This window comes from Dipodomys spectabilis, unplaced genomic scaffold (assembly GCF_019054845.1).
Source record: "Dipodomys spectabilis isolate Male_0828 unplaced genomic scaffold, ASM1905484v1 ptg000018l, whole genome shotgun sequence".
Taxonomy (NCBI): domain Eukaryota; kingdom Metazoa; phylum Chordata; class Mammalia; order Rodentia; family Heteromyidae; genus Dipodomys; species Dipodomys spectabilis.
In genome coordinates this window covers 10,607,885-10,635,258 of record NW_024870695.1, presented here as the reverse complement: position 1 = coordinate 10,635,258, position 27,374 = coordinate 10,607,885, and the positions used below count along the sequence as shown (strand labels likewise).

General features: G+C 44.5%; 2 protein-coding genes and 1 non-coding gene across 3 annotated transcripts; 2 read left to right on the top strand and 1 right to left on the bottom strand.

Moving 5' to 3' along the window:
• Positions 1–37: 37 nt before the first annotated feature.
• On the bottom strand, positions 38–19,534 carry Retreg3 (reticulophagy regulator family member 3). Its single transcript, XM_042674202.1, has 9 exons — positions 19,210–19,534; positions 10,048–10,154; positions 6,618–6,648; positions 5,587–5,713; positions 4,388–4,472; positions 3,019–3,156; positions 1,681–1,760; positions 925–1,057; positions 38–524 (listed from the first exon to the last, which is right to left on the bottom strand). The coding sequence occupies exons 1-9, from the start codon at positions 19,446–19,448 to the stop codon at positions 67–69; spliced, it is 1,398 nt and encodes a 465-aa protein (XP_042530136.1). The 5' UTR covers positions 19,449–19,534; the 3' UTR covers positions 38–66.
• On the top strand, positions 11,583–11,689 carry LOC122103627. Its single transcript, XR_006146801.1, has one exon. It is a non-coding gene; the product is annotated as a U6 spliceosomal RNA (small nuclear RNA).
• A 232-nt stretch (positions 19,535–19,766) lies between the features above and the next one.
• Tubg1 (tubulin gamma 1) lies at positions 19,767–26,861 on the top strand. Its single transcript, XM_042673649.1, has 11 exons — positions 19,767–19,895; positions 20,224–20,336; positions 20,562–20,729; positions 21,697–21,765; positions 23,050–23,129; positions 23,565–23,691; positions 25,138–25,224; positions 25,334–25,483; positions 25,894–26,046; positions 26,127–26,288; positions 26,470–26,861. Exons 1-11 carry the CDS (start codon positions 19,847–19,849, stop codon positions 26,665–26,667), a joined length of 1,356 nt encoding a protein of 451 aa, XP_042529583.1. The 5' UTR covers positions 19,767–19,846; the 3' UTR covers positions 26,668–26,861.
• The last annotated feature ends 513 nt before the right edge of the window (positions 26,862–27,374 follow it).

The window sequence follows — 27,374 nt, the reverse complement described above, 5'->3', positions numbered from 1 at the left end:
TAAATGGAATGAGGGAAAAAAAAATCCTAAACCGCAGTGATTCCCAAAAAGGAGTCTCTTGTATTCTTAGTGGCTCCTGGAATTCGAAGGATCCAGCTGATTCAGCTCTGACTGGTCCAGAAGTTCAAAGTCATCTCCTTCAGCATCAGTGTCCAGGTCTGAACTAGGAGACCGGAGAAAACCTCTTGTTGCTCTCCGAGGAGGTGGGCCAGAAGGGCCTGTCTGGGAGGCCCCTGACAAGGCCAGCTGGATCATGCCCTGCGAGACTAGGCTGGCAAGGTTGCTGGTAAGGTTGGATCCTACAGGAAGGGAACCAAGCAGAAGCTCTGGCAGTGCAGCCTCCCCCTGGCTGGAAGGGGGAGCATGGGTAATCTCAGTTCCTTGTGGGGACCGGTACATCAAGCTGGGCATCCCAATGCTAGTATCGTCTTCATCATCCAGGCCAGCAGGATCCACATTAATGGAAGGGAAGTCTGGAAGGTCTCTGGCAAATGATTCCTCTGGATCACTGTGGCCATCTAAATCTGAGAACACAGAGCATGTGAAACATGGGTAGCCACCACATCCTCCAGTACCCTGGGACTCATAAAAAGCCAATACTATATAACCAGATTTTTCTGCCCTGGATTTCTCAGTAGGAAGTAAGACCTGAGGACTGATTAGCTTTTCCCATCTCTGAGTAGATCACCACTGGCCAGATTTTCCCTTCCTTCCTCTAGAATGTCCATGAGACTAGAGGCTGAGGCTACTAAAAGACTGAGGGCTTTAAGAAGAGCAGAACTATCCTGGCTGTAGCTATACACACACAGGGTGCTAAGCTACCTGATCCACAGTTCAGAGCACAGGAGAGAAGTAGGCACCAGTATTTCCTCTGTCCAGGGAAGCTGAGAGGAAAGTCATTACCAGGTCAAAGGTTCTTCTTACCTTCAGAGCCTTCTGTTAAAGGTGTCTGGCCCCTTGAAAGATTGAATGTGCCATTGTCTGTACAGGAGACTTCAGCATCTGAGTGCTCCGAGTCTGTGATAGCTAATTCCCTGGCAACTGTAGAATCATCCAGCTTAGGAAAAGAAAAGACCAAGAATGCTGAGATGATACCATTAGTTATCAAGAGCAGTCCCCAGTCCTAGGCTTCACTAATTAGCTGGCCCTAGAGGCTACTAATATAAGGACATCAATATAACCAGTGATAGGAGATAGATGGGGACTTTACTCAAAATCTTGACTCCTTTTAGGCTGCTCCCCCAAAGAAAACATAACTTTAAGCATAGGAAGAAAAGCAATCTGGGGCATTACTTAGCTACTTACCCTTAAGCAAGTAACAGATTATTTTTCACAGGTGGGCAGGATATAGTTGCTTCCCAGACCTAAGTGTGGGCTGGTCTGCTTACAATACAAGATTGATTAGGCTAGCTCTAGAAGTTCTTCCATAATGGTAGAGTAAGAAGAAACATGGAAGAGAGTTATTGGTCACCAGGCTCAAATTGAGATCTAGGTTCAAAGGCCTAATATAATACTAGCTTCTCTCCTGCTGTCTCTACCGTGGGGAGGCACAAGGAATCTAGGGCCATGGAGAGCCCATAACTTTAACTTTCATGGTTACTGCCTAAATGTGAGCTGCCTGATGGATAAAAGAGAGTTAAGGAAAGCTGGCCAGTGGAGCAGCTCCCACACTGAAGGTACCTGAGGACAGAAGGCAGCAAGCTCTTCTTCACTGTCACTGTTGTCCGCAGTACGTTCTGGGTGTAGAGCTCTGCGGCGCACTGTATGGAAAGAGCAGAAAGCTTGAGGCCTTCCCTTGAGGAGACATATACAGCCTTGCCTTTGGAGAAGACATTTATGCCTTCTCCAAATTAGATCATAAAAGAGTCCCTTGAAATATAGCTGTAAGCCTCTTTAACAATGCATGAAGATAAGGCTGCTGAGCCTACATGACAAGGTGAGTTGGTAGAGCAAGACTTCTAGAACATCACTCTTCCAACACCCCTCCTGCTAGGTGCAGACCCAATGGCAAGGTAGTAAATGATTATGATAGCATCTATCACAGAGGGTCCTAAAGGAAGAGTTCACTTTTATTAAATTAGGCTTTTGAGTCCTGATACTTTTCAACTAGCTGGCCTAGGAGAACTTGGGCCTTGATAATCACATGTGGGCTTCTTTGAAGATCAGGAAATAAAACCCAATTGGTAAGACCCAAACAGAGGGGAAAACGGTGCACTACTATCACCAATGGGTTAGGTAGATCTTAGGCTAGTACACTTCTGGCATCTGTAAAGCAGTTTTTAATCTTGAGAAGAAAGATTTCAGTGCTTTCAGTAATAAGAGCTATACTGGAAGAAGAGAATAAAATTACCTACTTCTCAAGGTTGTTATAAAGATTACATGATGTATTCAGAAAAGTTAAGGAAATACTTCATAAACAGCAGGCAATATTATGAGTGTTTTCAATATCTGCCTTTTATTCAGCTTAGGAGTGTGTGTGTGTGTGTGTGTGTGTGTGTGTGGTTAAAATGGGAGGGTTTGGGATTCCAATGAGAAAACCTGGTAAGCCTGCATGTGTTGTTGCTCTAGTCTAGAGTGTGTGTGTGTGTGTGTGTGTGTGTGTGTGTGTGTGTGTGGTTAAAATGGAAGGGTTTGGGATTCCAATGGGAAAACCTGGTAAGCCTGCATGTGTTGCTCTAGACTAGAATATTGTGTGTGTGTTTAAAATGGGAGGGTTTGGGATTCCAATGAGAAAACCTGGTAAGCCTGCATGTGTTGTTGCTCTAGACTAGAATATTGTGTGTGTGTGTGTGTGTGTGTGTGGTTAAAATGGGAGGGTTTGGGATTCCAATGAGAAAACCTGGTAAGCCTGCATGTGTTGCTCTTGACTAGAATATTGTGTGTGTGTGTGTGTGTGTGTGGTTAAAATGGGAGGGTTTGGGATTCCAATGAGAAAACCTGGTAAGCCTGCATGTGTTGCTCTAGACTAGAATATTGATTGAACTGCCTAAGTGAAAGGAAGCTTCCCATGACACTTACGTTGTCTCTCTCTCTGCTTGGACATCATGTAGCCATGGACACTGAAGTCTAGCCGCTGTAGAGCTGGCTTTAGCCGCACATAGGCTCGATCCCACAGTCGGTGGTACACAGCAAGGGGCCATATCATGACAGTGACAACTAAGAAAAGAAATGGGAGGAAGAGGCTAAATGGAGAAGAGGTTGAACATCCCTCTGATAGTGTGTCCTTGAGGCTTACACATGCATTTAGTATGTAATAGTTCTGCTTAATTCTACTGGTTATCTATACCAGTCTCCCTAAAGAGGACTTTTAAAAGCAGAGACTTCTGTAGGCCATAGGGCCTACTCTATACATAGCGTATATGTTACTGATAACCCAGGGCAGAACCAGAAAATGTGAACATTGGCTGTGAGTATCACTGAGTCATTAAACAACACCTCTACTATACAACCAATCATATGAGGGTCTGATATATGACAGTCATAGCCAGAACAATTCAGTTGATCCAGCCCCAGAGTACATGCCAACATCAAGTAACTGAATTTATAAACTTATGTTCCGGGGGAGTAAAAAGTCCTCCAAGGCAAAAAGAATCTAACAGAAAAACCTCTAAGAATTAATGTTCTAAAAATTCCCTCCTTAAACATAAGCAGGCTTTCATATTTGGGAATAGTATTTTGTTAGTGGGCTCTCGTAAATTTCCAAAACCTGGTAAGAGATGGATTTTAGGTAAGGATGTACTTCAATGGAATCTGCTACAACAAAGAAGACATTTTTCTTTTTTCTTGTCTGGGGCTTGAACTCTGGACCTGGGCAGTGTCCCTGAGCTCTTCAGCTCAAGGCTAGTGCTTACCACTTCTAGTTTTTTTGGTGGCTAATTGCAGATAAGAAACGGACTTTCAGCTGGGTGCCGTGGCTCACACCTGTAATCTTAGCTACTCAGGAGGCTGAGATCTGAGGATCGCAGTTCAAAGCTAGCCTAGACAGGAAAGTCCTTGAGACTCTTTATCTCTAGAAAACCAGAAGTGGTGCTGTGGCTCAAGTGGTAGAATACTCGCCTTGAGCTGAAGAGCTGAGGGACAGCGCCCAGGCTGAGTTCAAGCCCCATGACCACCACCACCAATGAAAGAAATGGACTTTCCTGCTTGGGCTGACTTAGAACTGTTATCCTCAGATCTCAGCCTCCAGAGTAGCTAGTATTACAGGCGTGAGCCACTGGTGCCCGGCTTAAGACATTTTTCTTAACACTAAACTGGTCATGAAACTATGAAAAGGTCATTTTCTGGTGACCTTAGATATAGGCATTCTCTCCCTAGATCCAGGGTTAGCTGTAATTAGAAAAGCTATGAACAAGAGTAGCTCCTAACGGGAGGCACAAACCTTACTTACGAATCAAATAGGACAGCAGGAGTCCAGGGATGTAGCGGCCCAAGACAGCCAAAAAGGTCAGAATCCCACAGCTCAGCAAGCAGAACTGGAGAGTCAAGAAGCGATATTAAGTTTCTGCCACATGGCAAGGAGTGAGAATGGGGGATTAATGGTAGAGAAGTGACTGAAATATCTTTAGGATCTATAAGTCAAGTATAGACATATCAGATGACAGATGTAGCTACTCTTCTGTCCAATGGCTATTCTGTTTGGGGAAAAAGTGGATGTTCCCTTGTACTCAAACTCCATTCATGTGGCAACTCCATATAGCTATACCTTTCATGTCACAAAATTGGTATGAATAAGGCTTAACCAAACATTTTCTCTGAAAACAAGTGTTGGTGGGTTTTCTTAAAAGTCAAAATAGGTAAACAAGACAACAAAAGCTCAACAACCTACATTTTTAATATGACACACAACACATGCAGCAAGCTTTCTTTCTCACCTTAGGGCAAGAAAATGGCCTACTTTATGGGACTAGAGATGTACCTCAGTGGTAGAAGGTTTGCCTAGCATGTGTAAGACCCTGAGTACAATCCCTGGCACCAGAAGATGGGGAAGGAGGGAGAAAAAAGAAAAAGAAAATGGTCTACTCCAAGTGACAAGCCAAACACACCAACAAGGAGTCATCAAGCTCTTGCCTTAATCCTAAAGGCCAATTAGAAGCCTCTGTCTATCCTACAAATGTTAGCCTTTTCTTTCTTTTTTTTTTTTTGGGGGTCCAGTAGTGGGGCCTGAACTCTGGGCCTGGGCGCTGTCCCTCAGCTCTTTAGCTCAAGGCTAGCACTCTACCACTTGAGGCACAGTGCCAATTCCGGCTTTTTTTTTTTCCTGCTTATGTGGTGCTGAGGAATCAAACCCAGGGCCTCATGCATGCAAGGCAAGGGCTCTACCACTGAGCCACCTTCCCAGCCCAGCCTTTTCTTTTTGTTTTTGGCTAGTCATGGGGCTTGAGCTTGGCCCTACAAAATTAAAACAAGTGACTTTGAACCACTTGCTTCAGATCTCAGCCTCCTGAGTAGCTAGGGTTATAGGTGTGAGCCACAGTGCCCAGCTTCCTTTTCTTTTTAGAATGAGCCCTACACAGAAAAGGAGCTATTTCAATTTTCAGCATGAACTGAACTGAGGCCAGGTATGAAAGTGAAAAATGGAAGTCTTACCTTGCCTGGGTTTTGCTTTTTGAAAAGCAAAAGATTCCTTATGAAAATGGTCCCACTAACCCAGACTTCAGCTGCATGATGGCAGAGCTCAGGCACGCTGAGCAACCGTGGGTGAACAAAGCCCCAGCTAAGGGAGAGAGAAGGGCGAGCTGTGAAAAGAGGGTGTTGAGGGTCCCATTTTGCATTGCAGGTAAGCCATTACTTCTGGGTTTAAATAGAGGCTGGGAGTGGCTAGTCCCAGGTGCTGTGGAGGTGAAGTAGGACTTTCTTCAGGTTGAAACTTGAATTAGGAACTAGGAGGGCAAACTTGTTCTGACAACTCCACCCTATGAGCAATTGGCCCAATCCACATGTGTATACCTGCCACCAGTTCCAAGGCCCTTTGTGTTTAAAAATATTTTCTTTCCCATACTGAGACCATTACAATTCACTGTGACTGCAATTCAGGGATACAAGTAAAAAGCACAGTCTGACAACACTGCTGCTGAGGGAAGGTAATGGTGAATGTGCTCCTCAGAGAGACAATAAATAAAGCAAAGTCAAACTAGACCATAACAAGAGAAAATTCTTGGCTCAGACATATGGAGTGGATGAACTGAGAAAGGAGCTGTAAGACGTTAAGAGGAATCTTTGGCAATGGCTCACTGGCCAGAAACCAGAATGTTTTCTGACCGAGGACTTTAAATAGCCACAGGTCACAGAAAACATTAGACCTGGTTTAAAGCCAGGATACAAATCAAATTAGCTATAAGTTTTCACACTAGGGCTGAATATAGCTATTTCCCTGTTGTGTTAGGTTATGAGGCATTGTAATGTTTTTTGCTTTTGTTTTTTTCCACCAATAAAGCTCTCTTTTTTCCTACAAGTTCTCTTTTTAGAAGAGACACTGACTATCTCAAAATATTACCGCCTAAACTTTAGGATTTGGGCCAGTGTCCACTGTATGTCCAGAACATGGGCTTAACAACATATAATCAGAATATTACAAAAAGAATCCGAGCAACAAAAAGGGATTTAATCAGGTTCCATACCTCTCATTGTCTAATGCGTCGGGTCTTGGCACTACAATATTAAAACAAACACCAGCATTAGTTGGTAGGGAAAACTCATCATGAAAATGTTAGGCTTTTGGTCTGACAACTCAAGTGTTAATAGGTTTGAGAAAAAGAAAATAATATCCAATAAAAAAGAGACATCATGTTATAAATGCCAGAGTTAGGGAGCTAACAGACAAGGAAATAATGACTTATGCTTGTTCAAACAAGAGAATAATGGCTTATGCCCACTCATTTCTTAAGGAAAAGGCAAAGGGTACAAACAGACCAATAGAGCCCTTTAATTACTTCAGTGGAAAGCCAAAGTATACAAGAAAAATGGTCCCATCCCTTGAATGTGTCTGGGCTACTCATAAATATCAGTGTCTATCAAAGTACTAGAACATGTTGTAACTACTCCAACCCTAAAATATCTACCTATTTTCTTTAAAGAGACATCCTTTGATCTGAATTATTTAGTCTTTTGACATTCACCAGCTATGACAAGCAGAGGAACTACATGATTCCTTGAAGTTTCTATAAAACAAGAGAATAACCTATTTAAAAGCTATACACTTTGGGAGCTGGGAAGGTGGCTCAGTGGTAGAATGCTTGCCTTGTATGCATGAGGCCCTGGGTTCCATTCCTCAGCACCACATAAGCAGAAAAAGCCAGAAGTGGCATTGTGGCTCAAGTGGTAGAGCACTAGCCTTGAGCTGAAGAGCTGAGGGACAGCGCCCAGGTCCAGAGAGCAGCCCCCAGGACCACCAGGACCACCAGCACCACTAGAAGCTATGCTCTGGCTTCACAACCTGCCAACACAACACACATCAACTTTTCTCATTCATACCCCCTTACATGAACCAACTTCTTTGGCTTTGCCTGTATCTTCTAATTGTATGTCATTCTCCCACTCTCCACTCTTTGGTGCTGGTACTGGGGTTTGAACTCAGGGCCTGTGCACTCTTCCTTAGTTTTTTGCTCAAGGCTGGCACTCTACCCACTTGAGCCATACCTCTACTTCTCTACTCAACATTGTTAAAATCCCAGTTATTTTTTGTCCCTTGCTCTTAAGACCATCCAACTTATCAGTCTTTTTTTTTTCTAGGCCTAACTTACAGGCCTTATAAAATCTAATGGCTTTATGATCACTAATGCCTTTTCTTTACTAATAAAAGATTTGTATCTTAAGGTTAAAAAAAATCTAATGGCAATAACCTTTGAGATGGTTTTTGTTTGTTTTGTGTCAGTGCTGGGGTTTAACTCAAGGCCTAAGCATTGTCCTTGAGCTTCTTTGCTCAAGGCTAGTGCTCTACCACTTGAGCCACAGCTCCAGTTTGATCTTTTTGGTGGTTAATTGGAGATAAGAGTCTCACAGACTTTCCTGCCTGGGCTGGCTTCACACCATGATCCTCAGATCTCACCCAGTCTCCTGAGTAGCTAGCATTACAGATGTGAGCCACCAGCGCTGGGCTACAGTTTTCTTAGTACTACCTTGAATAATTTTTCATTTTTACCCAAATTCTCAATTCTCTGTTCTCAGAAGAAGCTTTGCAGCTTGTTCCTTAAACTAATCAAGCTATTGGCCTATCTAGAAATAGTTTTCTTTCCAATTTCCAAATGTTTTTCATTTTTCTCCATTCTAGGCTTGAGTTAAGGACTAAAATAATAATGAATATATAATTCAAACTAAACTATGTTATCTCTGGTATTATTCTATGTCATTAATTTTTCTTATGCTAAAGAAAAAAAATCTTTGAAAAGTACCTTGTCTCAGGGCTGGAGATGTGGCTCAAGTGGTAGAGCAGCACTCAGGAAAGTAAGATAAAAGAGGGCAAAAGGCCCTAAACTAAGACCTCAAACCACAAAACCAAAATAAGTACCCTGTTTTAGATTACTTTCCATAAATCATAATGCTTCACTTAGCACATTACAAATAAATGATTTAAAAGAAATCCTAGGGAAGTAAGTTGATGTTCCCTCAGTAAAGATACATAATCCAGTAAGGATTTTTGCTTTGGGGTTTGAACACAGGCCTCATGCTCTCACTCAGCCTTTTCTACTCATGGCTGGAACTCTACCAGTACAGCAATGCCTCTACATCTGGCTTTTTGCTGGTTAAATGGAGGTAACAGTCTCAAAGATTTGTCTGTTCAAGCTAGCCTCCCGAGTGGTTAAGATTACAGGTGCCTAGCTAAAGATATTTATTTTTAAAAATTGTTAAACTGGGCTGGGCGCTGGTGGCTCACACCTGTAATCCTAGCTACTCAGGAGGCTGAGATCTGAGGATCACAGTTCAAAGCCAGCCCACAGGAAAATTCGTGAGACTCATCTCCAATAAACCACCAGAAAACTGGAAGTGGCGCTGTGGCTCAAGCGTTAGAGTGCTTGCCTTGAGCTGAAGTGTGCAGGGACAGCGCCCAAGCCCAGAGGTTCAAGCCCCACTACCGACAAAAAAAAAAAAATTCTTAAACTGGGGCTGGAAATGTGGCTTAGTGGTAAGAGTGCTTGACTAGCATGCATAAAGCCATGGGGTCGAATCCTCAGTACCATATAAAGAAAAAGCTGGAAATGGCACTGTGGCTCAAGTTGTAGAATGCCAGCCTTGAGCAACAGCAGCTCAGGGACAGTGCCCAGGACCTGAGTTCAAGACCCAGGACTGGCAAAAAGAAAAAAAAAATTCATAAGCTAGTATGTGCCAGTGGCTCATACCTGTAATTCTAGTTACTCAAGAGGCTGATTTCTGAGTATCGTGGTTCGAAGCCAGCCTGGGCAGAAAAGTCCCCATGAGACTCTTTATCTCCAATTAACTACTCAAAAACCAAAAGTGGCACTGTGGCTCAAGTGGTAGATGGCTAGCCTTGAACCCAAAGAGGCTCAGGGGACAGTGCCCAGACCTTGAGTTCAAGCCCCACAACTGGGAAAAAAAAAACTCTTAAGAACTACTTATGCCGGGCACCGGTGGCTCACGCCTGTAATCCTAGCTACTCAGGAGGCTGAGATCTGAGGATCACGGTTCAAAGCCAGCCCGGGCAGGAAAGTCCATGAGACTCTTATCTCCAATAAACCACTAGAAAACCTGAAGTGGCACTGTAGCTCAAGTGGTAGAGCACTCACCTCGAGCTGAAGAGTTCAGGGATAGCGCTCAAGCCCAGAGTTCAAGCCCCACAACCGACAAAAAAAAAAAAGAACTACTTACTCCCCAGGAATAAAGAGGTAGCTATAGATTTGCTAAGATGGAAAAGGCAAAGCTTACTACTGACTCACAGATGGGCACAAGCCTTTCAAGTGTCTCTTAAAAGCAAATAATTTAGATTTTAAAAGACAGTATGTCTCAAGCTCCACATCTCAAAAACTGAAACAAAACAAAACTAAAGGCAAAAATTAAATTTCTAATCCAGACTGTTCTAAATGCTATTGAACTTACCTTTCAGCTCAGGCCAAATTTTATTCTTCCATTGATCAATACAGACAATGATCATCAAGCCAAATGAAAGTAAAAACACAAGACGAAGGGATGTCAGTGCAAAAAACCTACAGAGAAGGAGAAACAAGAAGTCATTAAGAAATTAAGCTAATTTCAAAAACACTACATGTATATTATTGCTACTGGAGTACACAAACAAAAATTTTGTATGTTCTAACACTGACTAGTTGTACACCTTGGGTAAATAATTGAAACTTTTGTGTCTTAACTATTTTACCTATGAACAGAGATAATAATTTGCTTCTGTAAAGGCAGAGGCCTAATTAATCTCTCAAAATCCCTTTCAACTTTCCAGTCTGTGATTCTAATAATTTTAGAGACATTAACCCTTGATAAATTGTTATGATGAAAGCATACATCTATCATCTGTCAAATTAGGTCCCATTCATTACAGGGGAACACACTGACAGAGATATACTTAAAAACATGCAGATGGGTGCCGGTAGCTCCTGACTGTAATCCTAGCTACGTAAGAGGCTGAGATCTGAGGATCATGGTGAGCCACTCGTGCCAGGCCAGAAATAACATTCTTAATAACACACTTAAATCACTGTGGCCAAAAAAGCCAAGAAAATAATAAGTACATAATATATGCTTAGCCTGTAATTCTATTATGTATTTATTTATTGTTGGTTGTGGGTCTTGAACTCTGGGCCTTGGCACTGTCCCAAAACTCTTCATCTCAAGGCCAGTGCTCTACCACTTGGAGCCACAGGTCCACTTCTGGTTTTCTGGTGGTTAATTGGAGATAAGAGTCTTACAGACTTTCCTGCCCAGGCTGGCTTTGAACCGCCATCACCCGACCTCAGCCTCCTGAGTAGGATTACAGGCATGCATGAGCCACTAGCACCCAGCTATATTCATATTTGTAATACTGTATTGTTATTAGGTATTGTCATAGCAACTGACTAAAGGGGTAAAAGTAAGGATTGGATATAGGTAATAACTCTGGAATGATCACAGTTCAACAACATGGCCTAACAACTTGTCAAAAATCACAGAACAATTCTCATAGTATAATTCCTATCAGGGGCTGGGAAGCTGGCTCAGTGGTAGAGTGCTTGCCTAGCATGCATGAGGCCCCGAGTTTGATTCCTTAGCACCACATAAGCAGGAAAAAGCTGGAAGTAGCACCGTGGCTCAAGTGGTAGGGCGCTAGCCTTGAGCTGAAGAGCTGAGGGACAGCACCCAGGCCCAGAGTTCAGCCCCCATGACCACCCCCCCAAAAAAAAATTAACTATAATTCCTATCATACATAAAAGATTAAAGACTTGTGACCCTAGTTCCAATTCCCAGAATAACAACAAAACAAAGAAAAAGCTTTTTCTGGATATATTTCTATATCTATATCTATCTATATATGAAGTTAGACACATACACAGGAAATGGTAAAGCAATTTTAAATGTTGTTTCCAGATGTTTTGTAGTCATTTCTATAAACACCAATGCATGTTACCTTTTAAAAATTATATTACGTGCTCATTTGGGCAGCATATATACTAAAATTGGAATGATACAGAGAAGAATAACATGGTCCCAGCAGAAGTATGATATGCAAATTCATGAAGTATTCCATATTTTCAATCTTAAAGCCAGTCTGTCTTGGTGATTTTTTTGTTCCTCTGTTCAAATCACTTAGTTTAACATTTAAGAATTACAAAATAAAAATAAAATTATATTAAAAATGAGGTCTGGGGGCTGGGAAGGTGGCTCAGTGGTTGAGTGCTTGCCTTGTATCCATGAGGCCCTGGGTTCGATTCCTCAGCACCACATAAGCAGAAAAAGCTGGAAGTGGTACTATAGAGCACTAGCCTTGAGCTGAAGATCTGAGGGACAGCGCCCAGGCCCAGAGTTCAGGCCCCACAACCAACAACAACAACAAAAAAAGGTCTTAACAGATAGTGCAATTATACGATAGATTAAAGAATGAAAGCGGCTTAAAAATAAAACCTCTAGAGCTGCCTCTGGCCATTAAGCCTCTTTCCAAAGTCAGTGCATTATCCCAACAAATAAGCAAACTTAATAAGGCCGAGTTTCTTGTTCCCTAGTGCTGCTGTTTCTCTAGCTATATGTGATGCAACTACTTTGCTCAGTACTTCAAAGAGCTAGGTAGGTAATAAGACTGCCTAAATCCTCCTGTTCTCAGAGCTTGCTTTTTTTTTGGGGGGGGGGGGTGGTGGTGGTGGTGGAGGGTGCCAATCCTGGGCTTGAACTCAGGGCCTGGGGTCTGTTCCTGAGCCTTTTTCCTCAAGGCTAGCAGTCTAACACTTGAGCCACAGCTCCACTTCTGGCCTTTTGCTGTTTAATTGGAGATAAAGAGTCTCACATAGCTGGGCACAGGTGGCTCACACCTGTAATCATAGCTACTCAGGAAACAGACCTGAGGATCACAGTTCAATGCCAGCACGTGCAGGGAGGTCCATGAGACTCTCTCTCTCTCTCTTTTTTTTGTCAGTTGTGGGGCTTGAACTCTGGGCTTAGATGCTGTCCCTTAGCTCTTCAACTCAAGGTGCACTCTATAACCACTTCTGGTTTTCTGAGTGGTTTATTGGAGATAAGAGTCTCACGGACTCTCCTGCCCAAGCTGGCTTTGAACCTCCATCCTCAGATCTCAGCCTCCTGAGTAGCTAGGATTACAGGCATGAGCCACCGGCACCCAGCTCCATGGGACTCTTATCTCCAATAAACCACCAGAAAATCCGAAGTGGCACTGTGGCTCAAGTGGTACTGCACTCACCTTGAGCTGAAGAGCTGAGGGACAGCTCTCAGGCCCAGAGTTCAAGCCCCATGACCAACAACAACAAAAAGAGTCTCACAGACTAAGCCAGGATGGCTTCAAATTGTGATCCTCAGATCTCAGCCTCCTGATTACAGGTGTGAGCCACCGGCACCTGGCCAAAGTATAATTTTTTAACCGAATACAAAATGGAGTAGGAAAAAAATTGCTCCCACCTCCCATTCTCCTAAGCCATGCTTTAACTTAATTGAACGTTTATTGAGTGCCTACTTGCTGAAGCTTTTTGGTAAGCAAGCAGCTCAACTACAGAAAAGAATAAAACATAAGCCAGCACTGGTAGCCCATGCCTGAATCTTAGCTAGTCAGGGGGCTGAGACCTGAGGACTAAAGTTAGAGCTAACCCAGACAGAAAAGTACGTGACAGACTATCTCCAATTAGCCAGTAAAAAATTTCTGGGGGCATGGCTCAAATGGTAGGTAGAGTGCTAGCAGTGAGAGTAGTACAAGGTCCTGGATTGTGCTCAGCACAATCCCAGAACACACACAAAAAAACAAAAAAGTTGATATTAAGTTAAGCACTCCTGTAGTGTAAATATTATATATTTACACTATATAATATATATTATATATATAATATATATATTATATATATTATATATATTTACACTATATAATATATAATATATATTATATATTTATAATATAAGGCAGTAATAAAAAAATTTGAAAGACGAATGATAAGAACACTATTTGAAGTGAAATACTATGTCAATAAGCACTTTTTTTTTCCATCATGAGACTTGAACTGTGCTGTCCCTCAGCTCTTCAGCTCAAGGTTAGCACTCTACCACTTGAGCCACAGCGCCACTTCCAGTTTTCTGAGTTTATTGGAGATGAGTCTCATGTACTTTCCTGCCTCAGCTGGCTTTGAACCTTGATCTTCAGATCTCAGCCTCCTGAGTAGCCGGATTACAGGTGTGAGCCACTGGCACCAGGCTTCCTCCTCCTCTTTTCTGGATTGGTAAAGGTTTGTGATAGTCATACATAATACATGTATAATGTGTATGAGGTCCTAGGATCCACCTTCAGTTCCACAAGAAGGAAAAAAACCCAGACATATATTACTCTATTACTATTTTCTAGTAAATATTATTTTTAGCTTCCTTTGTCATTACAGCATAAGCTCATCTCAATGGCACTTCAGAACAAAGGATGGCAGCCTACAGGGACAGTAAGCCCATTATTGTACAGCACTTGTGACTGTGTAGTTAATGAGCTAGTCACTGGCAAATTAAAAGGGAAAAAAATTAACCCAACCCATACCATATAATGATAATTGTTGCTTGCACAAAAACAAGAAATGGAACCAACTAGCTGCTAATGGTTTATCTATGTTAATTGAGAGAAAGCATCCAACCTTACAATTAAGACAGATAAAAACAGGGGACAAAGCTAGGGCTGTGGTAAGTGCCTGTAATCCTAGCTACTTAGGAGGTTGAGATAAGGAGGACTGAAGTTCAAGGCTAGCACAAGCAAAAACAAGACTACATTTCAATGAGTAAAACTGGGCACTGTGATAGGTACTTATCAACCCAGTAGCATGAAAAAATATAAGTAAGGGGCCGGGGATGTGGCTTAGTAGTAGAGTGCTTGCCTAGCATGCATGAAGCCCTGGGTTCAATTCCTCAGTATCACATAAACAGAAAAAGCTAGAAGTGGCTCAAGTGGTAGAGTGCTTGCCTTGAGCTGAAGAGCTGAGGGACAGTACCCAGGCACTGACAGAAAAAAAAAAGCTAAATTAGACATTTTTCTCCCTAGTCCTGGGGCTTGGAAAGACTATAACCAGACTCATTTGGCTCAAGTGATTCCATCTAAATTTTATGTACACATTTTTTCCCCAGGAAACAAATTGTCTCTACGGAAACTATTTCCTGTTTGTTGGGGTTTTGTTTATTTATTTATTTTTGGTACTAGGGATTAAACAGAGGGCCTTGAAGATGTTTGGCAAGCATTCTACTACCTGAATAAGAACTCCAGTATAACTGTTTTTCACTCAAATTCTAACTTTTTTTTTTTGGTCGGTTGTGGGGCATGAACTCTGCGTTTGGGCGCTGTCCCTGCGTTCTTCAGCTCAAGGCAAGCCCTCTACCGCTTAAGCCACAGCGCCACTTCCGGTTTTCTAGTAGTTTATTGGAGATAAGAGTCTCACGGACTTTCCTGCCTAGGCTGGCTTTGAACTGTGATCCTCAGATCTCAGCTTCCTAAGTAGCTACATGTGTGAGCCATCGGCGCCAGGTGTTTTTTTTTTTTTTTTTTTTGGTTAAGTCATGGGGCTTGAACTCAGGGCTGGGAGATGTTCCTGCGCTTTCACTCAAGGAGAGTGCTTACCACTTTGAAGCACAGCACCACTTCCTGTTTCCTGGTGGTTAAATGGAGATAAATTTCTCATGTACTTTCCTGTCTGGGCTAGCTTTGAACCATGATCATCAGGCCTCAGCCACTGGTGCCTGGCTTCAAATTCTAACCTTTTAGGGTCAGAATTGCTTCATCAATTTCCAAGCCATCAAAAAACAAAAACAAAAAAACCCCACACAACTTTTTTTTTTGTTTTAGGGAGGAAAGGGAACCTTTTTTAAAAAACAGATTCTGTAATGACCCCCTCAGTATAACATGATTAATTCAGATTAGTGACTATAAAAACAGATCTCAACAAAGAATCCTCTTGTGGATTGTGCTCAATCATATCCCTAAAGACGGCGTAGAATAATATTAAATGGGAATCAGCTTAGTAAGTCATCTAGTGCTCCTTGAACCATGTGTTCTTCATGGAAGTGGGAAGGAGCTTGGAATGCCCTCACATTTCTAGGGCTCATTTACCCTCACTCTTAGCTCCTATGACACAAGCCAAAAAGCTACTGGAATGTTTTTTTTCTGATCCTGTCAGGATGTACTCTTGCTGACACCCATATTCTTCCCCTGTCACTCATTTACAGATAAAGTGAGGCTAATAAAAATATCAGCTATTAGCAGTGAAGACTATTATCTTAGAGATAATAACTGGTCAGTGACCAAAGGTAATCTAAGCCAGGTCTCTGATATGGCCATCATAATTTTGTTAGACCCTCCAGGGGGTGGGGGTGGGGGAGTAAAAGTCTAAGAATACTATGGTGACAAGCTATCTACATTGGTCTATTTATCTATTTACTTATTGTAAACAGATCTATTTGTCTATTTACTTATTGGTCCTGGGTCTAGGTACTGTTCCCAAGTTTTTGTGATCAAGACTAGCACTCTACCATTTGAACCATAGCTCTACTTTTGGCTTTTTGTTTTCTTATACTTTTGGGCTTCTTGGTCATTAATTGGAGATAAGAGTCTCATGGACTTTTCTGAACAGATGGCTTGGAACTGTGATCCTCAGATCGAGATTAACCATAACTAAAAGAGCTACCTACTTGATTTCTGATTACTTTTTTCTACTATTATTCAATCTTGTAATACTTCAAAATGCATATAACACCTCAACAATGTGCTATGATTCTTAACACATGATGAAGGATTAAGTATTTTAGATTTGCAGCCGGGCGCTGGTGGCTCACGCCTGTAATCCTAGCTACTCAGGAGGCTGAGATCTGAGGATCGCGGTTCAAAGCCAACCCGGGGAAGGAAAGTCCGTGAGACTCCTATCTCCAATATACCACCAGAAAACCGGAAGTGGCGCTGTAGCTCAAGTGGTAGAGCGCTCGGCTTGAGCTGAAGAGCTGAGGGACAGCGCCCAGGCCCAGAGTTCAAGCCCCAAGACCGACAAAAAAAAGAAAAAAAAAAAAAGTATTTTAAATTTGCTTTTTCTGACCTTTTAATGATACTCATACTCTTTCCTTTTTTAAATATTTAATGTCTACGACCTAAACACTCATCCGCATTCCAAACTGAAATGTCAATACCCCAATACTCAATAAGACACTACTGGTATGTAAAGCCTAATTTTCAATTTAAACTTCAGACTACTTTCCAAAGAAGCTCATTCCCCTACATTCTATGAATGCCAATGCCTAATAGTCTAGTGTCTTGGACCCTAACCCTATCTGTATCCTTCATAGGTATAAGTTTTCATAAATAGCATAGCCAACTATTCTTTCTGTCTCAAGTCACACTTTTTTTTGGGGGGGGGGGGGGTTGGTCATGGGGCTTGAACTCTGGGCCTGAGTGCTGTCCCTCAGCTCTTCAGCTCAAGGCTAGCACTCTACCATTTGGGCTACAGCACCACTTCCAGTTTTCTGGTGGTTTATTGGAGATAAGAGTTTCACGGATTTTCCTGCCGGGGCTGGCTTTGAACCGTGATCTTCAGATCTCAGCCTCCTGAGTAGCTAGGATTACAGGCGTGAGCCACCAGTGCCCAGCCCTGAGCTCTTTTTTGTTCAAGGCTAGTGCTCTACCACTTTTGAGACACAGCGCCACCGGCACCCGGCCACACTCTCCTTTTGCTCTTTCCTACCTTCTTAGAATGTGATGGGACTGTAATAAGAGTTACTGTGTTCTAGATACACAGCAGGCATGCTACCAGAAAATGCCAGAGATAAAGACCAAGTACAATAAGGTTTTGCCATCCAGAGTGCAAAAGTGAGATTCTAAACAGCAGACTAGCTGGGCACTGGTGGCTCACGCCTGTAATCCTAGCTACTCAGAAGGCTGAGATCTGAGGATCACGGTCCAAAGCCAGCCCGGGCAGGAAAGTCTGTGAGACTATCTCCAATAAACTACTAGAAAACCAGAAGTAGTGCTTTGGCTCAAGCGGTGGCGCGCTCGCCTTGAGCGGAAGAGCACAGGGACAGAGCCCAAGCCCAGAGTTCAAGCCCCACAACCGACAAAAAAGAAAAACTAAACAGCACACTACTAAACTTCAGAAAACTGTTGGGGGCCAGCAGTTTCCTGTTGCTTTCTTTCTAGGGGCACCACTGTGGGAAGTGAAATTTTGCCTGGATAAATGCTCCTAAATGAGGTACTTACAGTTAAGGGCTTCTGACAGCAATGAAAGGGAAGTTGATACCTGGGGGGTCGAGGAAGAATGATTACCTTACCAACAGGTGATGAGGGCTGGGGTTAGCTCAAAGATACAGCACATGCTTAGCATGCACAAGGCTCTGGGAAAGAGAGGGAGGGAAGTAGTGAAAGAGGGAGAAGGAAAAGTTTACCATCTAATTTGCTAAAGAATGGAATCAAGAAATGCCAGGCTGCTATGGTACCTTTAATGTGAGTCTCCTTCAAACTAGGAGAGGACTAAGTCAAAGGACTTTGAATTAATTGTTCTATACCCATGCACTAAAATTTCTTTCAACCAAATGGCAGTGTTTTGACTTTCAAACCAAGAATTTTAAGAAGCTATTTTTGGCAAAAACAACAAATTAAAAAAACTCACTGTTGATTCACTTTTATCCAGGGTAGTCTTATTTCATTTAGCTGAAGCTCCCCCTCTCCCATACATGCACAGTACCCTTGGAATTGAATCTACTTACTTCCCTATTAACAAACCCCCAACTATGATTGGTAGATTCTATGAAGACCTGTTGTCTTTAGGAGATGACAACTTAGGAGAGGAACAGCAGTCCCATTTCCCCAAAGCATGACCCTTACATTTAAAATGTATTTACAGTGCCACTTGTCCAGTCCTGGAAAATTTTATTATAGCCTCAATTTCCTTGTTTATGTACTGTGGCTAAGGATGCCTCTCTAATTTCTTGAAACAGGGAGGCACTGCAGTCTTAACTGGCTGTGGAAAGGGTAAGATCTCACGATCACTATTTCCTTTAAAGGCTTAGCATTTTCTTCCAAGTTTCATCTGTGGAGGTCCACACGGACGCCTAAACTTCAACTCTCTGGACGGAGTGAGACATGAATTATCCAAGATGCTAATTCATGCTAACCGCCTCAACTTGTTTTCTTATCACAGCTATGGATACATTTTTTTTCAGACCTTCCATCTCCACCTCTCACTGCTAAAAATCTCTGGAAGGCAGCCTTCCAGCCACACTTGGGCAGAAAAGAGAAAAGAAGATAAGGGCCTTACAGGAAACAGCTTTCACAAGCTAACAAGAAGAGGCATCTTGGTTTTTCCCTGCGAACCCCTCCAGAAGTTACCAGAAGCTCCGCCAGATGTGCGGGGCGAGAGTGCGGGCGCGGGTACAGCAAGGAGGCCAGCTGGAAGGCCCTGGGAAGGGCTGGAATGTCAAAGCAGCGTGGAGGCGGGATGGGGTGGAAGGAGGTAAGGCAATGTAGAGAAGGAGACCGGGCAGGCGGAGAGGTGAGAACCCCAGAGACACCTGACGAGTTCGCGCCCTGCAGGGTTTCAGAGGGTCCAGTTCTCTCACCAGAAAGCCGCATTCAGCCCCAGGCACCACAGGGCGCTCCTGGCTGGCCGCTCCCACACCAGGGCTGCCTGGACCCGGCTCAGCAGGGGCTCGTAGGGCCCCAACACCTCCACCAGGGCCCGCTGCGTCGCCTCAACCTGCTGGTCACGCTCACAGGAGCCGGACATAGCTTGGCGGCCCCTGAAAGCCAACCCTGAAGCTGGCCCTGGGGCCGCGACTACCCCCTCAACCTCCGCCATCTCCCCCCCGGCAGCCACAACATCCGGGACTGCGGCTCGACGAACACAAATAACAGCAACTGCGCAGATGCGAGATTCGGCTGGCGGGGGGGAACGCCGCCTCTCAACATGTGCGCAAGCGCACAGGCTCGTTCAGTTAGAAAGCGAGGGAGGCTCAGTCAAAATGGGTCCCTTCGCGCGGAGGAATCGAACGCCGGAACGGCTCTGCGCATGCGCGCTCTACACAACTGAAGCCAGAGGAGTAAGGGAACTTGCCCTCAACAGAACTCAGAGCTCATTGGAGCGAAGAAAGTTGGTAGGTGGAACTAGCTATTGCGCGCCTGCGTCTTGCGGCCGGCGGGCAGGCGAGTCGCGGCGTTCCTGGCGGGAGCGGCTGCAACGCTGGTACCTAAGGAGCGATGCCGAGAGAAATCATCACCCTACAATTGGGCCAGTGCGGCAATCAGAGTGAGCGAACCTCCGGGCCCTCCTTTAGCTAGATTCCTTAGCTCCGTTTGGACCTCTCTGTGGAATCCTAGGTTCCATCTGCCATGCCCAGAATCGCAGTTCTCCGAAAGGCGGGACATCCTCGACTCAGGGTCCTGTGGTCCTGCTAGCAGCCCAGGGGCACTCCTCTGTACTGTCGCCGCTGTAGACGCCTCTCCTCGAGATACTGGCGAGGCCTGAGGCTAGGCTTCTTATGCTTGGACCTAGGCGTTCAGTCCCGTGGCTGCTAGTTGGAACCCTGTCCAAACCCAGCTATCTTATTTCTCTCCTGCCCACCCCTTCTCCCCAGTCGGGTTCGAGTTCTGGAAACAGCTGTGTGCAGAGCATGGTATCAGCCCGGAGGGCATCGTGGAGGAGTTCGCCACCGAGGGCACTGACCGCAAGGACGTCTTTTTTTACCAGGTGCCCCCAGCAACTAGGCCAGGGCTAGCAGTAATCCCAGGGGGGACTGAAAGGAAGAACAGCGGCCTGGGACTGGGAAACCCACTGCGCAGAGGGGTCAGGGTGGCTGGTTTGAGGCGGGAGAGGCAGCAAGAATTGGAGTGGGGAGGACTCGGGACCTCCCTTCTTCCCTCCTCGCCCCCCCCCCCAGCTGACCCAAGTCCCCTCTTGGCCTCCCTTTGATAGGCAGATGATGAGCACTACATTCCTCGGGCCGTGCTGTTGGACCTGGAGCCTCGAGTGATCCACTCCATCCTCAACTCCTCCTATGCCAAGCTCTACAACCCAGAGAACATCTACTTGTCGGAACATGGAGGAGGAGCTGGCAACAACTGGGCCAGTGGATTCTCCCAGGTCATTTGCTATTCTCCTGCAGGGTTCACAACTTGTGCAGGCCCTAAGACTTCCTAGGGGGAGATGAAACCAAGTCAGAAGTATAAGTGCTAAAGACAGACAGACATAGCTGCAGTGAGCTGACTGTATAGTGCTGTTAACTGCCTACAATAAAGCCATATGTAGTAGGACGTGAGGCATGATGAGTTCAAGGGCAGCCTATGATAGATAAAGACAAACAAAAAAGGAAGCAACTAACAACATTTAGTGTTCAAGCCATTCTAAATACTATATTACTTTATTTAAACTTCTCAACATCCTCAGAGGTAAGTACTAGAGGTCCACAATCTATTTGTTCTTTCACAATCCAAGAAGGTCTGAAGTCAAAAGACATAAAGCCAAATCTCAATGAAGATGAGCTGTTTTATAGAATTCTCTGTCATTACTCTTACCTATCATTGCAGAAATGTTAGTCTGTTTGATTAACATGCCTCCCATGGCTTTTTCTTTACTGTGCATGTACTATGGATTTTTCTTTACTATGTAACAAAATGCCTTTGTAAATAAATTTTGAGTTCAAAATCATAATGAGCACAAAGAATTTTAGATAAGAGACTATGGTCCTATGTTATAACCTCTGTTAGATGAGGAAATTAAAGCAGGAAAAGATTAATCTGCCCGGAATTAGTCACCTGTACAGTGTACCTACAGTACAGTAGTAGGATGCACGAGAAAGGCTTTAGGCTCAATCCCCATAATTTCAAAATGAGAGGAAATAGAGCTAACATATGAATGGGTCATGTGGGTATCAAGGTTGTCTTAAGTATAAATTTCTTGTAGCTGCTATATTGTACTACCGCTCAATGTGAAAGGTAGTCATGCTCAATAAGAGGACTTTAGGTGCTATGGAGAGAATCAAGGTAGCTGTTCTGAGGTTATTCCTTGTTATATGACCCTGTTCCATTCTGACCCTCCTGTCTCTGCATAGGGAGAGAAGATCCATGAGGATATTTTTGACATCATTGATCGGGAAGCAGATGGCAGTGACAGTCTAGAGGTGAGTGTCCCAAAGGGTTTGACATAAAGAAGGGCTGGGGGGCTGGGAAGGTGGCTCAGTGGTAGAGTGTTTGCCTTGCATGCATGAAGTCCTGGGTTCTATTCCTCAGCACCACATAAGCAGAAAAACCTGGAAGTGGCTCTGTGGCCCAAATGGTAGAGTGCTAGCCTTAAGCTGAAGAGCTGAGGGAAAGCGCCCAGGCCCAGAGTTCAGGCCCCAGGACTGACAAAAACAAACAAAAAGCAAAGAAGGGCTGGAAGCACTTTATTTTTATTTTTTTTGTCAGTTGTAGGGCTTGAACTTAGGACCTGGATGCTGTCTCTGAGCTCTTTTGCCCAAGGCTACCTAATGCTATAGCACCTTGAGCCACAACTCCAACTTCCCAGTTTTGTTTTGTTTTTTTTTGTCGGTCCTGGGGCTTGAACTCTGGTCTTGACCGCTGTGCCTCAGCTCTTCAGCTCAAGGCTAGCACTCTACTACTTGAGCTATAGCACCACTTCCGGTTTTCTGGTGGTTTATTGGAGATAAGAGTTTCACGGACTTTCCTGCCCGGGCTGCTTTTGAACCTTGATCCTCAGATCTCAGCCTCTTGAGTAGGATTACAGGTGTGAGCCACCAGCGCCCAGCTATCCCAGTTTTTTGAGTAGTTAATTGGAGATAACAATCTCATGGGGACTTTTCTCGTTCTCTTTTTTTTTTTTTTGTTGGTGGTGGTGGTGGTCATGGGGCCTGAACTCTGGGCCTGGGTACTGTCCCTCAGCTCTTCAGCTCAAGGCTAGTGCTCTACCACTTGAGCCACAGCACCACTTCTGGCTTTTTTTCTGCTTATGTGGTACTGAGGAATCGAACCCAGGGCCTCATGCTTGCAAGGCAAAGCACTCTACCACTGAGGCATCTTCCTAGCCCTCATGGGGACTGGCTTTGAACTGTGATCCTTAGATTTCAGCCTCCTGTGTAGCTAGGATTACAGTGAGCCACTAGCACCTGGCTTGGAAGCACTTTTAGAAACTCTCTATTAGGCATAGACCTAGCCATTTATTCTTTGCATTGGACAAAAGCCACTGTACCTTGTTGAAGACAAGGCTGAGCCTCCTGAACTATATTAAGAAGGAAAGGAAGGGCTCAGGAAGAAAGGACTCCATCAAATTGTGGTATGGGTCTATTTAAAATCCTGCCACTTAACATGCCTAGCAAGCAAGAGGACTTGAGTGCTAATCCCATTATTACCTAAAATTAAATTTAAAAATTATTTACGCATACACTGACTGTCCTTTTCCTATGCAGGGCTTTGTGCTGTGTCACTCCATTGCTGGGGGGACAGGCTCTGGCCTGGGCTCCTATCTCTTAGAGCGATTGAATGACAGGTAAGCCTCTGTTTGGGAGCCCAGAAAGAGGCATAGTCTCTTCAACTTGGTTTCCTAAGGCCTAGCTGACATACCTTCTTCCTACTTACTGGAATTGGAAAAGAGCGCTTGTATTCCCTCCTATAGTGAGGAAGGTAAAGTCACAATGGAGAAAGCCAATGATACTCTCAGTGATTAAAATGAGAGCCTGGAATCTGGGCCTTCCATGAAGGTCCAGGAAGTAAGGCCATGTTTGGAATTGGAACCATAGATTCTATGGTATATCTCATTCCTTCCTGGTTTGAGGCTATAGACATTCACAAGTCAGATCTTCCTTTTCTATAGTTTCATTTCATTTAAATCACCTCATTCAGATTGAGCAGCTCCCAGAAGAGTTGGGAAGCTTAATCACCAAATCTCCAATCATTGCCCTCTTTTTTTCCCAACCCCAACCAGATACCCTAAGAAGCTGGTACAGACATACTCAGTGTTTCCCAATCAGGATGAGATGAGTGATGTGGTGGTCCAGCCCTACAACTCACTCCTCACGCTCAAGAGGCTGACCCAGAATGCAGACTGTGTGGTGAGTCCTGGAGTCTAGCTGTACCTGCACCAACACCCATGTCTAATCATTTCCATCCATTTTATTTTTTAATTTTTTTTTCAAATTTTTAATTGTGATTAAGTGGTTACATAATTTCCCAAATTTCACAGTATTGTGGGATAGTGATGCTCAGTTAAAGTCACAAACACATTCTAACTTTCCTGGAGCAAATTGTCTATCACGGGCTATAACATTTATGAGTTCTATGAGCTTTGCGATACAGTTATTTCTTCCACATCGGGTGATATGTACATTTCTTTTGTTTTGCATAGCATCAGCTGTTCCCTCTTTCCCACTTGTTCCCTCCCTCCCATCGTTGCCATTAAGTTGCTTAGTTCATTTTGGTCAATCTCCAGTGCAGCTGATGGGTCCCGCTGTTATATGTTTTTCCCTGATTCCCTCTAGTTCTGTGTCATCTTCCTGGTTCCTCTCCGGTGTACACATATATACCATACATGTAATCAGCAGCATGGGGTTATTTAGTAGTGATTTGACCAGATGAGTGGAAGTCCTTTGTTTCTTAAGTCCTGTTAATTTTGTCGTATCACCTAACATTTTGGATTTAACATCCACTTATCACGGAGACCATGTACCATTTGTCTCTTTGCTCTTGGCTTACCTTGCTCAACATGACTTCTTCTAGCTCCATCCATTTCCCTGCAAATGCCATTGTTTTTTATATATATTTGTCATTTCTATTTTTTTTTTTTCCGGTCGTGGGGCCTGATCTCTGGGCCTGGGCGCTGTCCCTCAGCTCTTTAGCTCAAGGCTAGCACTCTACCACTTGAGCCATAGCGCCACTTCCAGCTTTTTTCTTTTTGCTTATGTGGTGCTGGGTAATTGAACCCAGGGCCTTAGGCATGCAAGGCAAGCGCTCTACCACTGAGCCACCTTCCCAGCCCCTTATTTTGTCATTTCTAATGGCTGCATAATATTCTATTGTGTATAGATACCACAATTTTTGGATCCATTCATCTGTGGTGGGACATTTAGGTTGTTTCCATATCCTGGCTATTGTGAACAGTGCTGCAATAAACATGGAGGTGCATGTGTCCTTATATACTGGTTCCTGTTGTTCAGGATAGATGCCTAGAAGTGGTATGACTGGGTCATAAGGGAGGTTAGCTTTCTGAGGACCCTCCAGACTGCTTTCCAAAGTGGTTGTATAAGTGTACATTCCCACCAGAAAGTGTAATAGGGTTCCTCTTTCTCTGCATCCCCTCCAGCATTTGTCGTTGGCTGACTTGAGGAATTTTCACGCATTTTAAAAGTCCATTTGAACTCTAGTCTATGCCCTAGGCTTGGGTAAAGCTCTGTTGGATGGCCATTTCTGATCTTGAGGTTCAATGCTTCAGAGCCTAGATTCGGGCAGAGCTCCTGATGTTCTTGTCCCCTGAAACCTATAGCCCTCTTCTATCCTCCCAGGTGGTGTTAGACAACACAGCCCTGAACCTGATCGCCACAGACCGCCTGCACATCCAGAACCCATCCTTCTCCCAGATCAACCAGTTGGTAAGCACCCTTTCCTGGATTCCTCTAAACTCCTTACTGGAGGGGCAGTGAGAGAGGTTGGTCCAACCCAGGTCTTACAAGGCCTAAGACATGGTATTCTTCTTCCCAGGTGTCTACCATCATGTCAGCCAGCACCACTACCCTGCGCTACCCTGGCTACATGAACAACGACCTCATTGGCCTCATTGCCTCACTCATTCCCACACCACGGCTCCACTTCCTTATGACCGGCTACACCCCCCTCACCACGGACCAGTCAGTAAGAGCTTTTGATGTTCAGGGCTATGTTGGCTTTGGACCCAGCAAGTCCTGACCCTGACTTTCTCTTCTCCCTACTATCCCAGGATTCCTTTGCAGTCCCCAGAGGCCCTCATGCTCAGAGACTTGTATATAGCATGCTTTGCATGCTGTCTTGTCTCTGTTTTCCCTCTGTCTTTGGCTCCTGCTGGGGCTGAGTTTAATGCTCCTGTACCAGGGCTCAAGTTTACTGAGCTGAGAAGGGCTAATACCCTAGTCCTTCCTTCAGCAGAAACTCAGGGGCCTGAGCTAGTGATATCCCTGGAGAGAGCCTACAAGTCTGATGGTGTCAAGAACTATCTACTCTCCTCTCCCAATGCATCTCTGTGGATTACCCCCTGAGTTCTGGCCTGTGGCCCCTTCTCCCATCAGGTAGCCAGTGTGAGGAAGACCACAGTCCTGGATGTCATGAGGAGGCTGCTACAGCCCAAGAATGTAATGGTGTCCACAGGCCGGGACCGCCAGACCAACCACTGCTACATCGCCATCCTCAACATCATCCAGGGAGAGGTGGACCCCACCCAGGTAGATGAGGCCCCTCTATCCTGTGCCCTGGACCACAGCATAGAGCAGGGGCAGCCACCAGCGCTCTGTGCCCACCCTAGGTCCACAAGAGCCTGCAGAGGATCCGGGAGCGGAAGTTGGCCAACTTCATCCCCTGGGGCCCAGCCAGCATCCAGGTGGCACTGTCAAGGAAGTCTCCCTACCTGCCCTCAGCCCACCGGGTCAGTGGGCTCATGATGGCCAACCACACCAGTATCTCTTCGGTGAGTCTTATTTTGCACCTTTTCTCTAAGTCAGTTTCCTGACTGTGTCTTGTCCTCTGCATCCACATTGCCTCTGCTTCTGGTACCTTGCTGTGGGGATAACTCAGACCTGGTTCCCTAGCTGTGTGGGCCATAGTGCTACTGGGTTTCTTTGTGACTCCTGCTTTCTGCATGCCCCAAGCTCTTTGAGCGCACCTGTCGCCAGTTTGACAAGCTGCGGAAACGGGAGGCCTTCATGGAGCAGTTCCGCAAGGAAGACATCTTCAAGGACAATTTTGATGAGATGGACACATCCAGAGAGATTGTACAGCAGCTGATCGATGAGTACCATGCAGCCACTAGGCCAGACTACATCTCCTGGGGTACCCAGGAGCAGTGAGTTCCTCAGGATGGGAACCCTCATCTGCCTTACTGGTTGCCCGGGCCTGGCCTGATGGACCACCCCTCAGAGCACAGATCATTGACCTCACAGATCTCTCATACATACTTATTGCACTCTGTCGGCCTGGGGACCCTTTACTTCTCCTCTTAACAAGAGTATTTATCTTTAATAAAGCACTGGATCTACATCAAGTCATTGGTGTCTTTGAAAGTTTCAGAGCTAGGGTAGGAAAGCTGCGTGTTCTTTCCCCCTCTGAGCATCTTCATCTCTGAGCCAACAGATGGCTTAGTTTTGGAGAACACAGATGGGGTTTGCTGCACTTGAAATTCCTTACCAGGATAAGAAGGACCACAAATACAATATTCTGTCTTGACTTTCTCTGGCCCCAGGTCCCTCCCACTATAGCAGCTAAAACATCCCACTAGTTTGATATTCCTGCATCAGATTGTTTGTTCTGTTGATCATTACAATTAAAGGCCTAGAGCCACCACTCTACCACTAAGTCCTAGGCAAACAAGTCAGCCTAAATACTTTTCAGCTTCTGGCCAACAGGGTAGTGGTGGAGAGCTAGTGCTGGAGAACCACTTTTTCATGCAGCTGGAGTTAGGACAATCAAATAAACAATAATTTTAAAGCCTGGACTAAGCAGAGTCAAAGGTGGTTCCATAATTCCATTCTTAGGTAGTCTCTAGTTATTCAAAGGA